This window comes from Antrostomus carolinensis, unplaced genomic scaffold (assembly GCF_000700745.2).
Source record: "Antrostomus carolinensis isolate BGI_N321 unplaced genomic scaffold, ASM70074v2 scaffold9789, whole genome shotgun sequence".
NCBI classification, from domain to species: Eukaryota; Metazoa; Chordata; class Aves; order Caprimulgiformes; family Caprimulgidae; genus Antrostomus; species Antrostomus carolinensis.
This window is the reverse complement of record NW_010340627.1, coordinates 4,998-17,987: the sequence shown is the minus strand read 5'-3', so window position 1 is coordinate 17,987 and position 12,990 is coordinate 4,998. Positions and strand designations below refer to the sequence as shown.

At 33.7% G+C, this 12,990-nt stretch overlaps 1 protein-coding gene across 1 annotated transcript in view; it reads right to left on the bottom strand.

The window, feature by feature from the left end:
* The window catches only part of SNX29 (sorting nexin 29), a gene marked incomplete at both ends in the record, with an annotated part of 72,977 nt that extends 60,480 nt beyond the window's left edge, over positions 1 to 12,497 (bottom strand). Inside the window, 6 exons of the mRNA XM_029087035.1 lie at positions 1,004 to 1,252; positions 2,080 to 2,150; positions 4,056 to 4,236; positions 7,844 to 7,968; positions 11,518 to 11,570; positions 12,429 to 12,497. Of these exons, the coding sequence (XP_028942868.1) occupies positions 1,004 to 1,252; positions 2,080 to 2,150; positions 4,056 to 4,236; positions 7,844 to 7,968; positions 11,518 to 11,570; positions 12,429 to 12,497 (748 nt within the window). The remainder of the gene's footprint in view (positions 1 to 1,003; positions 1,253 to 2,079; positions 2,151 to 4,055; positions 4,237 to 7,843; positions 7,969 to 11,517; positions 11,571 to 12,428) is intronic.
* Between the last annotated feature and the right edge of the window lie 493 nt (positions 12,498 to 12,990).

The window sequence follows — 12,990 nt, the reverse complement described above, 5'->3', positions numbered from 1 at the left end:
CTTAAAAGAATTCATTTACTAAATGATATACAATGCATTTCATTATCTTTCCATACACTTGAGCTAAACAACAAAAGCTTTAACACAAGTTTGTTTGTGTCTTTTGAGACAATGTGATTTTAAATGCCAATAACAAATAGATTTCATCTCAACTGGTATTCCTATCAGAGAACATTCACATGTGGGGTTTTTTTCTCTTTTTCCCATACCCTAAACAATTTAAAGTCTAAACTCAAACTTAGTTTCTTAATTGAAAAATAAATAAATCTCAGAATCTTCCTACAGTTGTGTATCTTTACCAAGCAAAGCATTCTTTCAGCTCATCTTCTGGAAATAAAAATGATAAAATATTCTTTTGCTACTTTTGGAACTGAAGATGAATGAGTGTCATGAATATCACATTTTGCTTGATTAATTTCAAATTATAGGAGATTAAGACTTTAGGTCTTTGTAACTAATACCCTACAAACTCATTGCAACACTAACACATTTAAAGGTAAAAAAGAGTGTATGAGTAAATTTTCAATTTCATAATTACCTACTTCATATAGGAATTCAGACTGTAAACAGAGGCACTGCTTGAAGATTACAAGGTATAATTTTTATGTGATATACAATAACAAATACATGGTAGTGTATTTCTGACTGAAAATGCCAAAAGAAAATATATTAAAATCATTACATCAGAAACTGGAAGGCATAATCTTACGAATAAGAAACTGAAACTCAGGTCGCAAGCAAAGCACTTTACCAATAAGACAGTTTAGCTTCCCTCTCACAGTAAAACAAGAAAGCTAAAATACACATTTATCATCCAGTATTCACACCAGTATTTGTAAAAAACGTCATACCTTTTATTTCACTCAACTGGTTTGTATCTGCATTGCTTATTTTTGAGGTTTTTGTTCCATATAGAGCATTAAACTTAATTGAAAAAGTTACTTAAACACACTTGAATACTCTCTAAGTTTCTGAATGATACTAACATTGCAAAAATGCTTACCAGTGGTTACATTCTTTGAAAGAACAGGAAGTGGGTCAGTGTCTTGATCAGGTTTTATTAGAATCGAGACAGCAGATGATGCAGTTATCTCTCTAAGAAGGCTGCTAACACCCTGAGTGGATTCTTTCAACAATGAGGTTACATTTTGTGTTGATTCCTTTAACAAATCAGACACGGTAGGTGTGCATTTGCTCTGTCCATTTAAATCCTTATTATCAATGTTGATTGCAAAAAGAATGGAGTTCAGACCTTCAGATAAAAGAAAGGGGGGAACAAAACAAAACAAAAATCTGCTATATACTTCATACAAAAGTTATGAAGATAGAACCTAAGGATTAACAAAGCTACGACATGCAAAACATTTTCCCCACAAAATTTCCCACAGGTCTCCATGCATGAATTCTTCTTTCATTCTTATTTAGATGATACTCATCTTGATGGCTGTTCGGCTGCACATTAAATAAGCAGTAAGTACTGTGAACTCATTTATTTATAACCTTGTATTTAAACCCATTTCACTGCAACTTTAATATTTGTTGGGTCCTATATTCTATTAAAAAAAAACCCCAAAACTCCTGTGAACCCTATTTTGCAGAATGAAGCATGTGACAATAGAAAAGGTAATAATACATCGCTTCCGTGGTCAAACTCCATAAAAGTAAATTATCTGTTATCATTCCTTACTCCTACTCTCCTTCCATGTATTTACCTATAATTTGGGTCTTACCATAAAAGTCTATCACTGCTCTATTCTAGTCAGGAATAACCCATTTTGTTTTCTCTAAATTGAGCTAGTTTTAAAAAAAAATAAAGCTAGCCTTGACTAATGAAGAGTTAGAAAAGTTATGTGAAAGACTTTTCAACTGTAGGAAGTTGATCTAGTGTTTTAACAGTTCTTCAATTCATAGCATAAACTGGCATAACACCTGGACTATTCACCCTGAATGTACACCTGACACGCATTCTCCACATAAGCAAAAAGTGTGTTAGAGAAGCTCCTCGCAACCAGAAATAGATGTAACATCCCCAAATTAAATAGTTTTTCAAGAACAGTAGCATTTAAGAGAAAGTCTTACCAGCTGCCATCGTAGGGATCATACTAGAACGTTCTTCATCCATCATAAAAGACCAGTCTTCATAGAAGACACTATAATTTGAGAGAAAAAAAAAGAAAAAAAACATGTAGTCCTATATTAACATACATTCTACTTCTAAAAGACATGAAAACTCTGAAAAACAAGTATGAGTACACCAGTGGATCCATGTCATACTAACTCCCTGAAGCCCTGAAATATACAGAACTGTCTGAACAGTTATGACAGACATGCTAAATAGTATTTTATCTTCAGTTTTAGCTCTGCTTTTTTTTTTAATGGGAAAATGCCACTCGGGTCAAGGAGGTTCATAGTACATTAGCAGTCACAATACTTCTCTACATCTATTGCTATACTGCATATATAAGTTTTTAAATAACTATAGCTGACCATAATTACCAAGCTATTTTATAAAATATTAGAAAGCATTTTTACAAACAAAAAGATCCACTTCATCTTGAGCAACCTGACCTAGTGAAAGATGTCCCTGCCCATGGCAGGGGGGCTGAACTAGACAATCTTTAAAGGCCCCTTCTAACCCAAATCATTCTATTATTCTATGATTCTGTGATCTGTTTCCGTATCCAAAACTACATCAATTACCCCAATATTACCCCAAATAGTCAACTAAGAATTTGGATGTAAGGGGGGGGGGGAAGTTAACACAAATTTCACTGTGAACACATTAATTCAGTTGTTCTATATTTGGTTCTTTTTAGTAGCGGGATGCTGCATTTTTACTATCAGTATTCAATTATTCAATTAACTAAACATAAAAACAGATAGCAAGAAAACCCTCAACTTATATTAAACAATTTTGACAGATTCATATAAAAGTTTCCAAAACAGATAAGAATTGGGGAGGTAAGCTAATTCTGTAAATCCCATTTTAATTTGGATGACAATTAAATCTTAAATATTCTGGAAAAAGTATTTTTAAAAATAATATTTCATGTACAATGCAGAGAGTGCTGATAATCTTGACACTGCGCAAGTATTGCTACAAGCATGAGAGTAATTAATGACAGCAATCCAAGTCACTAATTTCCTCACCACAGTTGTCAGATTTTTTTTTCCTTTGTTGTTTTGTTCTTCTTTATTTGATTTCATACCAAAATCTGTCTTGCAATAAAGCTACAGAGGATTGGAAGAGACTTAAAACTAAAAGGAAGTACTAACAAGCTTAGTTCTGGTAATGATCTTATCCAGTGCATCCATTAATAGATGCAAATGGCAAGAGAGCCTTTTTGCTGACTCCGCTGGACTTGAACAAGCTTAACCATTATTGATAAAAAAAGAAAATGCCCCAAATTTCCAAAAAGAAAAGGAGCTGAAGACATATGAGGAAAAAGTAGGACTCAGTTAAGTATGAACTTAAGTGCATTTTGCACATCTGAAGTACCTTAGGATTTCACAATGCACAGTAAGTTATTCTCAGTGACTCTGTAACAAGAAGGTTCACAAACTTGTACAAAACTACTTCCAAGTGACCTGCAGTAGTAGCTATGCAATGCTCAACTGGTGGAACTTTTCAATTACAGGATGAGCATCTCCAAAAGACAACAGGCACTTACCACTGATGAATTGATAAGATCAAGGCAGCAATTGTGTACTATTTTAATTGGGTAAGAGGAGCAGCCTCAAACCATGGTGTCAAGGTCTAAGTGAGGAAAATTGTTGAAAGAACAGGGAAGGGAGTTAGGAAAGATGATAGAAATGAGGATGAGGACACAATCATATATTCTCACATGCTAGAATGAAGCCAGTTTCAGGCCGCATGTTGATATAGGCACAAGTCACTATCTTAACGGCTGCCAAAATTTCAAAAATGAACAAAACGAAAGGATGAGGTTAAGTGGCTTCACTAGCATAGCAATTAATATTTGGTTGGTTTTTTTAATCTCAGTAGTTCATTTGTCAATACATTTCCTGCATTACAAAGATATAAAATACAGTACCTGAGTCGATTCTTATCTGCAAGCAGCATATGAACATATCTTTCCAGAGAATGTTCATTTAATGCACAGCGCAACCAAGCCCTGCCTCTGCCAATATCTGTAGTAATTGTCTTCAGAGAGTAAAAGCGCTGCAGTTCATGTTTATTCAGAACTTCTTTCACATAGTACCAAAACACTGGCTCTGGAATTTAAAAAGATAAAAAAAGCTAAACTCATATCTGAATGCATTTATCATGCAATTTCATAAAACAAGCAGGTAATGGTATATAACTTTGAACAAAGGTGAATCATTTACTATCTTTGTATAACTATCCAGTTAAATAGGTTATTTATTTCTACAGAACTTGGACTATTTAAGCACTTCGAACTTTTCACTTCACTGAAAAAGCCAAACACACACATTAAAGGATTCTATCTTACATTTGTAAAAAGAATTCACATTTAAAAGCACATTTAAGCTAGTATTTCATCCATAGAACAGGTTCACAAATTCAGCTGGGAATATATTATGCAAAGGCAAAAAATGCTTTAGAACTCCATCTTACTGCTGGTTGGGAAATGTTAGAAGCGAGGTTGAAAGGAATGGGTAGCTCCAGAATTTGCAGACATGCAAATGACAAAATCATGTTACTTTAAGGAAAAAAAAAAAAAATAAAAAAAATAAATTAAAAAGCATTACATTTGAAAAGCAACAAAACCCCTTTCCACTAAAATACTTTCCTTGCCCTGTCCCCAAATATTGATAAAAAGGTTTTTTTGCAGTTGCCTCAAATTTCTCAATTGAAGGTAACAAAAAATCTACATCAGTAAATGTAAATGTACAATAAAACACTTGGTATTTTACATATTTCTGTTTCTTAACTGAATAAGAACATATTTTAAGGACATATTTATTACAACTAAACATCAGATAACTCATCTGTAAGACTTTTTAATCCTTAACTATATGATACTGTTCAGCAATCATTAGTCATTAATGTTGCATCAAATACATACTGATTGAAAGTATCTTAATATAAAACATTAACGTTCATGTGGCTTTGATTTTTTTAATCTATACCATTAGTAACATATTAAGAGACTGAATTTAAGGCAAATAGGATATTTTTAAGAGAAAAAAAATCTGAGAAACTCAAACATTACAAAAAAAATTAAAACATCAACCTCTCAAGGAAGATGTGTAAGCACTCCTTTTGACAGTTCAATGAATGTCTTTGCTCAACATTTTTTTTAAGTTAACAAAAAAGGGAAAACAATTCTATTGTACAAGTGAATGGTGCACTATCACCTTAAACATTATGCTGGCTTTTGATTATAATCTCAATGTAGGCAGCATAAAGCAGTAAAAAATTCCCTTAAAGACACAGAAAAAAATTCACATGAGAGAAAACAGCCTGATCCTGCCACTTCTTGCTTATCACTTTTCTAAATCTTTTTTAATGTAGTAAGACTTTTAAGAAAAGGCCATCCATGATGCTTCTCTTTCTCTCTGCTAAATAAAGAGCATGCAGTCAGATTTTGAACAGGTTTTCACTACCGCTTATGACTTCTTTTGGTGAAATATGCTCATTTGAGGGTATGGGGGTTTTTTATTAATCCCTGCTGAAAGCCAAATACAGGATTTTATAGTCATAGTTCCAAAGAACTACTACTAGAATTTTTATTTAAAACTTTTATTTTCATTTAAGAAAAAACAAAGTAAAACACTGAAGCTCTTGGATGCGAAATGATGTTATATTGTTTACAGCCATTTGAAGGTACAGTTTGTCATGAAGCATCTGTAAATTTCAAATAAAAACCACTGCTGAGCAATTTTACTTTTCAATTGTCAAAGCCTAAATGTATAGCCTAAACAGCAGTATGCCACTATGTTAAAGAAAAAGATGACACCTGTGATTATGTTACACAGAATGGAATATAAATCATACCAGACTCATTTGCCTGAAAGTGAGAAAAATATAGAGGTACTTTGCACCTGCTTTCAGAAAAAATAAAAAACAAACCACTGCAATTCACAAAGATTTATGCAGTGGAATCCAGTCATTTCCATTAAAAAAAAAAACAGCTTCTCAGTCACTGTACAGCATTCAATGTGCTGCAAAGCAGCCACATTTTTGTTCTTTAATTTCCATACATTGTTCACGCTTCTTAAGGAGTAGAAATTATATTTTCCTCCTTCTTCCATTCCCCAACCACAGATAACTTTCTGACTTTCTCATCTTCCACCGCATCATCTCACTGACAAGTCCCCAAGTAAGACACACGTATACACCAACATATAGCTAAATTGTTACTAAATGCCCAAGTACCAGAGATGCACCTTTGTACATCAGACCAGATAGGATTAAAAGTTTCATACACCCTTGATGTTACTAACAGACACAAGAGAAATCATAAGAATTATACACCACATCTTCAAATTTAAAGACACGCTTTGCATAAATCAGAGAGAGTGTAATGGGAGAACATTCTCTGCACCAAAGCATGGGACTCTCAATTGCAAGCTGGGGAGATAAAAAGCAGGTAACCAAATCACTACCCATTAAAGAGATGGAAACTACCTAGAGTCTGAAAGAGACCACAGAGTATCTAATCCCCAATTACAAACACACACAAGGGAGAAAGAAGCATACAGAAAAGCCAAAAAATCTGTAAAGATTCAGCTGAATTTTTCTTACTTCTTCATTTAGAGTCTGCAAAGTGTCCACTCCTGCCCATCACTAAGTAAAAAAGGCAAACATGGGAGACTTGCCAACTTCTCTAAAAGCACAGCTGTTTTAGTTACTCAAAAAAGCAAAGTCTGGAGGCTCTAACCCATGAGCAGGAAAGTCAGCACACAGGACCCAACATTTCACACTATCATCCACAGGAAACAAGTCCATTGTTACAGCAATTTAAAACAACCATTACAGCAAACTACAGATTTTGTGCTAATGTAACATCTCTTATATGCAGTTGTCTGGTGTAACTGGAAGTTATGGCTGGAGATCAAAATGTATTAACAATTCTAGTACTGCTGAATGTAAAAAACCCAAACAAACAAACAAAAAAAAAACAACCAAAACCTCACTAGATGTTACATGTCACACTTGACAGAGTTTCAAAAGCCAAAAAGAAACTTCTTTATATTCTGTATACTCTTTTTAAGAAAAAAGATATTATACGTCAAACTTCATAACAAAACTGATTAACACCTTCATATACTTTTGATAAAAGAACCAGGGAAACTTCAAGGTGAAGAGAAGGCAACAAAAATAAAGGAATCTTTTTTTTTTTTTTTTAACGTGGAGAAACAAATAAAAAGCAACCCAACCAACCAACCAACCAATACAAGTAATGTAAGATTTGTTTTTAAAATTATACTAATACTTGGAAGTTAAACATATCTGACGCTATAGAATACAGCAGTTAAGAACACAGTAAGATAGGGTTATGAATTAAAATGTTGAAGTAAAAAATTAACAACAATTACAGTAAAAAAGTGTAGTAAAAAATTAACGACAATTACACAATGTTTATCCCTACTAGAGTTCAAAAAAATTTGCCAATTATACTATTCATGACAGAAGTGCAGATTTACAGACATCAAAATTTCTACAGAAACTTGGTATGAAAATTAAACTAGATTAAGAGAGCAACAACCATTCTGACTGCTTGATGACAGTACAAATATTAAGTATGCTACAGTCTGCAGTGTGGTGGTGCATTACTTAAAACTTCCATTAGAAATTATATCACTTGCTTGCACTTATCAACTGTTTAGAATAGAATTACAATTAACAAATTACCTGTTTCAGTTTTACTGGAGAAACCTGCTGCCTGTTTGATTGCTGCTGCTGTCAATGCTAATCCTCGGCTCCTCCTCAGACCATGCTGTAACACAGCTTCAAACTGAGCACACAAACAAGTGACTCTGCAACAGAATTTTTAAAGAAATCATGTGAAAAGAACAAGCAACCACATTTCTAGAGAGCAGGTTTATTCCAAGTCTCCAAACAGAGAATGTAAAGTTGAACCATTATCTTGTAGGAAGTGAAAGACCCTTGTAACATCATTTTTTTCAAACAGTATAACCTACTAACAGTCTCATCATGACTATTCAAAGCTGGGGCACAAATTACACTCAGAAGAATTGGCAATTAATTTGAGAAATCATCCCCATGTGCTATAGGAGTTATTAGTCATGTTATTTCAGCTTCAGATTACCTACTTTTAATGTAATGCAATTACACTTTCATAAATATACTTTGTATTACACATATAATTAATTATTTTCTGAAAATACGCTATAACTTCCTACTCAATTAAGAGTCAATTTTGTTAATTTGCAATAGTGCACTATAATTCAAGCCTAGGAAAACAAACACACATTTTAATGCTCTTCAGAAATCCTAGGCATCGGAAAATAAGAATAAGATGTGTTGAATCTTCAGGTTTTGATGTTGTTCTCTACAATACTATTTAGACATTTCCTGATTTTTAAACATAACCTAGTTAATACATCGATTTTCACACAGGTAGAAACATCGTAAAACCATCAAAGTTTTAAAATTCAGCCTGACAAAGAAAGGAATATTATTGTAACTTAAAGGGAATAGTAAAGCTTAAGGTATAGCAGACATAAATGCCATCTATTTGTTTGAAATCTTATTTTCTCTAAGTTTTATTTTTGCCATTAAATAAATAAAACTTAAGTTTTTAAGAAAGCTGTCATAGAATGGTCATCTGGCTGCTAAAGCTGATTACTAAAAGGAAGGACAGATACTTTAACTAAGTTCAAGCAAATACATAAAAACAGTTGACAAAGTGGCTTAGGACTCTGCCCAGGCATTCCAGAAGTAGAGAGTTCTAGTCAGGGTCACAAAAAACCCACAAGATCTCAGGGGAAGCACTGACAGAAAAAAAGGCATATCTACCATAACTGCCCTGGACAGAAGAGTTTTTAACACATAATACTTTCTACTACATCTATGTTAAGAAAACTTTACTTTGTTAGGAAAACTTTACTAATAAAGTAGAATTTTAATCCAAACAATACTCAAGATGATTGTGGAGCAGTTGTGATTAATTTTTGGCAAAAAGACAGCTGCTGTTTAAAAACAGAAATTCCAGCAGATGCATGACCGCCTGGGGGGAATTAAAAAAAAAAATCTACTTGACTTTTCCAATTCAGAAAAAGCATAACAGAAACTAGGTTCTGTAAAAGAGCTCATATTATTAAAAAATCCATCTGCACTGAGAATCAAAGCAAGAAAACTCTGCAATATTTTACAGGAAAATTTAGCACTAGTAAAACAAAATATTTTTTTTTTTTTTTAAATCAGGTATTCTACAATGCCCAACATACACAGTGTATTTATTAGGTAGCAACACAAGGGTACGTTAAATAAGCAAATACAGAAAAACATGAAGAAGTCTAGTGTAGGTAGACATAGTAGAACTCTGAACAATTAAAATCTCAAAGACAAAAAAAAAAACACTGGGAGAACAAAATTCAGAGAATCATGGATTTTACTGGATTTTGATCTAAATTCTCATACTAGCCTCATTTTCAAAGTTATCTCACAATAGTTAGTATAGTAACAACCTCAAATAGCATGGAATTTAGGGGAAAAAAAGGTTAATGTAATTTCCAATTCCTTTTTAAAATACTGAAACTGCCTAGCTATAATCAATTATTCAGCATGTCTACTGAATTCTAAGGAAAATATTTATAAGTAAAATTCAGCCAGCATTATATCTTTGGAATCCTAACTCTCACTATTTATCAGAAAACAAATACTAAAGGTCATAATTTAAATTATTAAACAACTGCAGCAAAGCAGTTGCTGAAGCAAACTGAGCAACAAAGCAGAAGTTTTAGGTCCAGAAAATTTGCTCTACATAGGAGGTACTTCCTTCTAGCCAAGTTTACACAATCTGCTACAAAGGCAAACATTGTCAATACATTGTCTCACATAAACTAAACGGTAAAGATTAAATAACTATCTCTAGTTGATGCTGCTGTGCCAACAGCTATAGCTGCACGGCCATCCCTTCATCCCACTTGCACCTTCTTGCTTCCTCCCTTGCACCAGCTTCTGTCCACCAAACCTTCTGTGCTGAGCACTTTGTACTGAGCTTCTTCCACCATGCTACTTCAACAGACCACTATTTCTCCAATTCTGTTTCCCCAAAACACTGTAGGCTGAACAGCCAAGGGCAGGACAGGATGACAGAAGTAGCCAAACATCAGACAGGCTTAAGCTGCCATGGAGTAGCATTAGCCTGGAGTTTCACACACAGATATCCACAGGAGCTGCATTACAAGCTGCTACTGAAAGGAGATGGGTTTGCCCTCTCATCCCTTGTTGCTTCTTGCTCCTCCTCTGTATTTCCCATAGCTTCCAGCTGCATGATCTTCCCCTCCTTGCAGCAACTCTGGCATTCACCAGATGTTTTACCGATTTGACTCACTAAAATGCATTATTTCTTCTTTTATTAAATTAATTCAGAGGGGACTGGATGATCACTAGGCATTGCTTAAAAAATTGGTGGAAGGGAGTACTACTGAAGTCAGGGACCTTGAGGAGATACATGAACCCTCTCCACCCCTTCAGTAGCAATGAATTGTTACGCTGGCTTTCTAGATGTCATGAAACCACACCCTTAGACATGTTCTTAAAGACTGAATTTGGAAGGGATTGGAGAGGATTTTATGCATCACTTCTAAATGGTCAACAGAATTAACTTCTCTACAAAAGGCAGAGTCAAACTTCAAGAACATAAGAAAAAAGGACAACAAATAATTGCATTTAAAACTGCTGTTTTATTTATCTGAGAATCTTCGACAGCACAGATTCTGAGAAAGACTCAATAGGATACAAAAAGCACTGCAATTTCTGTCCACCAGTCATCATCTTAAAAGCCTTAGAGACCAACATGCCACATCCAACAACAAATGTAACTAATAAGAATCAAATTACATTTTTTGACTTATATTAATAAAAAGGAACAACTTCTGTTTTTATTCTTTTTCTGTGTGAAGATTAAAATATGTCAGGAATAAGAAAAAATAAGAATGAAAATTTTCTTAATGACTATGGGTTAAATACACTTGACACTTAAGTGTGAAGCTTCACAAAACACAGGTGTATTGGTAATAAATACACATTAATTTTAAAAAATTTTGGAGAAGGTGAGATCTCCCAGTCTCATGTTCAGACCTCAGAATTCAACGCTTTATCATTAACTTGCCAGCATAAACTTTCCAACTTAAACACTTGTAACTTCATATAGAAGAAGAGTCTTTGTTAAGCTGTCAAATTTGTAACAAGATGAAAAATTCAGAGTTCCATGTCAGTGTTTACATAAACAAAATGAAATGGGGTTTTTTTGAGCATGTCAAGTATTTTCTGCCATATGTTTTATGTCATTACGATACATAATCTAAGCATGTTAAAAGTTTCCTAGACTATTTTACCTGCTATCAGAGTCTGAAGCAATTTCTTTTCTTCCTCCAAACCGTATTTGGCACTGCAATGAACAGATTTTAAGAAATTCTTGTTACACTAAAAAATGTGATACTCTGAAATATTTCCATATAAGAAACAAAGTCATGACAAAAAAGGAAGCAATACAAAATACAGCACTGGCAAATATAGCCTGCAACCAAAAAGCGCTTTACAGCATCACGTTCCATGAACGGGCTACTCTTGCAGTTCAAATATATTCTTGCTAGCAAGAACACCACACCTGCAAGTCCTTCAATAAATTTGAGTAAAAATTACTACTTTTCAGTTTTAAATGTACACCCACAAAAACAAGCACTATTCCTGTTCAGCTCAGTGCTGCAATTACAGAAGAATCGTTCTTCATAAAACATGTCATTGGCTTATTTTTAAGGCATTCTTTTGCCTCCCAAGCTCTCCTAAATTGAATCCAGTCTACGAAATTCTACTTGTTGAACTTCATGTTGATGCATGATACATACATACATAAATAAAATTCCATCTTTACCTGTATTTTAACCATTCACTAAAATCCCAGTGTAAAGAAAAAAAGCTGTAAAATATTAACCAATTTAGCCTTTGCAGTACACAACAATTTATTTCAGTCATACAAGTATTACAAATATATAATACATATTCTATATTATGTATATATTTATAATAGAGATAAATATTACAAATATAAATTGTCAAGAACAAGGATTTTAAACAAATACTGCATAATAGTTGTTTGCTAGCAGACACAAAAAACTCAATAGTACTGTGTGAAAGACAAGATTTCCTCTTTGTCTGGTAAAGAGGATAAAAAAAGGCAAGGACAGTTCCTGCTAGTATCGACAACTCAGAGTAAGTATACTGTAGAAATATGTAAAGGATTTCTCACCTGTTTAACTGCATCCAGTAGCCTTTCTAGAAGAAACTGTCTTTTAGTGTCATTGTTCTGTGAACCTGAAATTCAACAAAATCATGTCATTTTAAAATAAATAGTCCTTTACGAAAAATACTTTCAGGTCAACACCATGGGCCTGAAAACTTTCTTCCCATGCCAATTATTCCATTAAATTTATTAATGTATTTTCTCTAAGTAAAATGATGCAGTACAAGTCTGTGTTTTGAGGTTTCAAGTTGCCTTTCTCTAACATGCAGGAATACTATTTAGAAATATCATTTAGAGTCTTACTTTAGTAAGATCTTGGTTTCATGATATAAGGTATATCGCAGCAATACCAATATAGTATAACTGTGCACATTCAGCACAACTTGCCTCTGGCTTCTTAGCACAACCACCTGTGGGGACATATTGCAAGCCTGGAACTCATCTACTTTAAGAATATTTTTTTTTGGCAGGGGGTTGGCTGGATTACATATATGATGGAGACCGCACTGCAACCCCATAAATGTTCATAGTGGGACAACTACCAGGGTAGTATATCACCACAGCACAA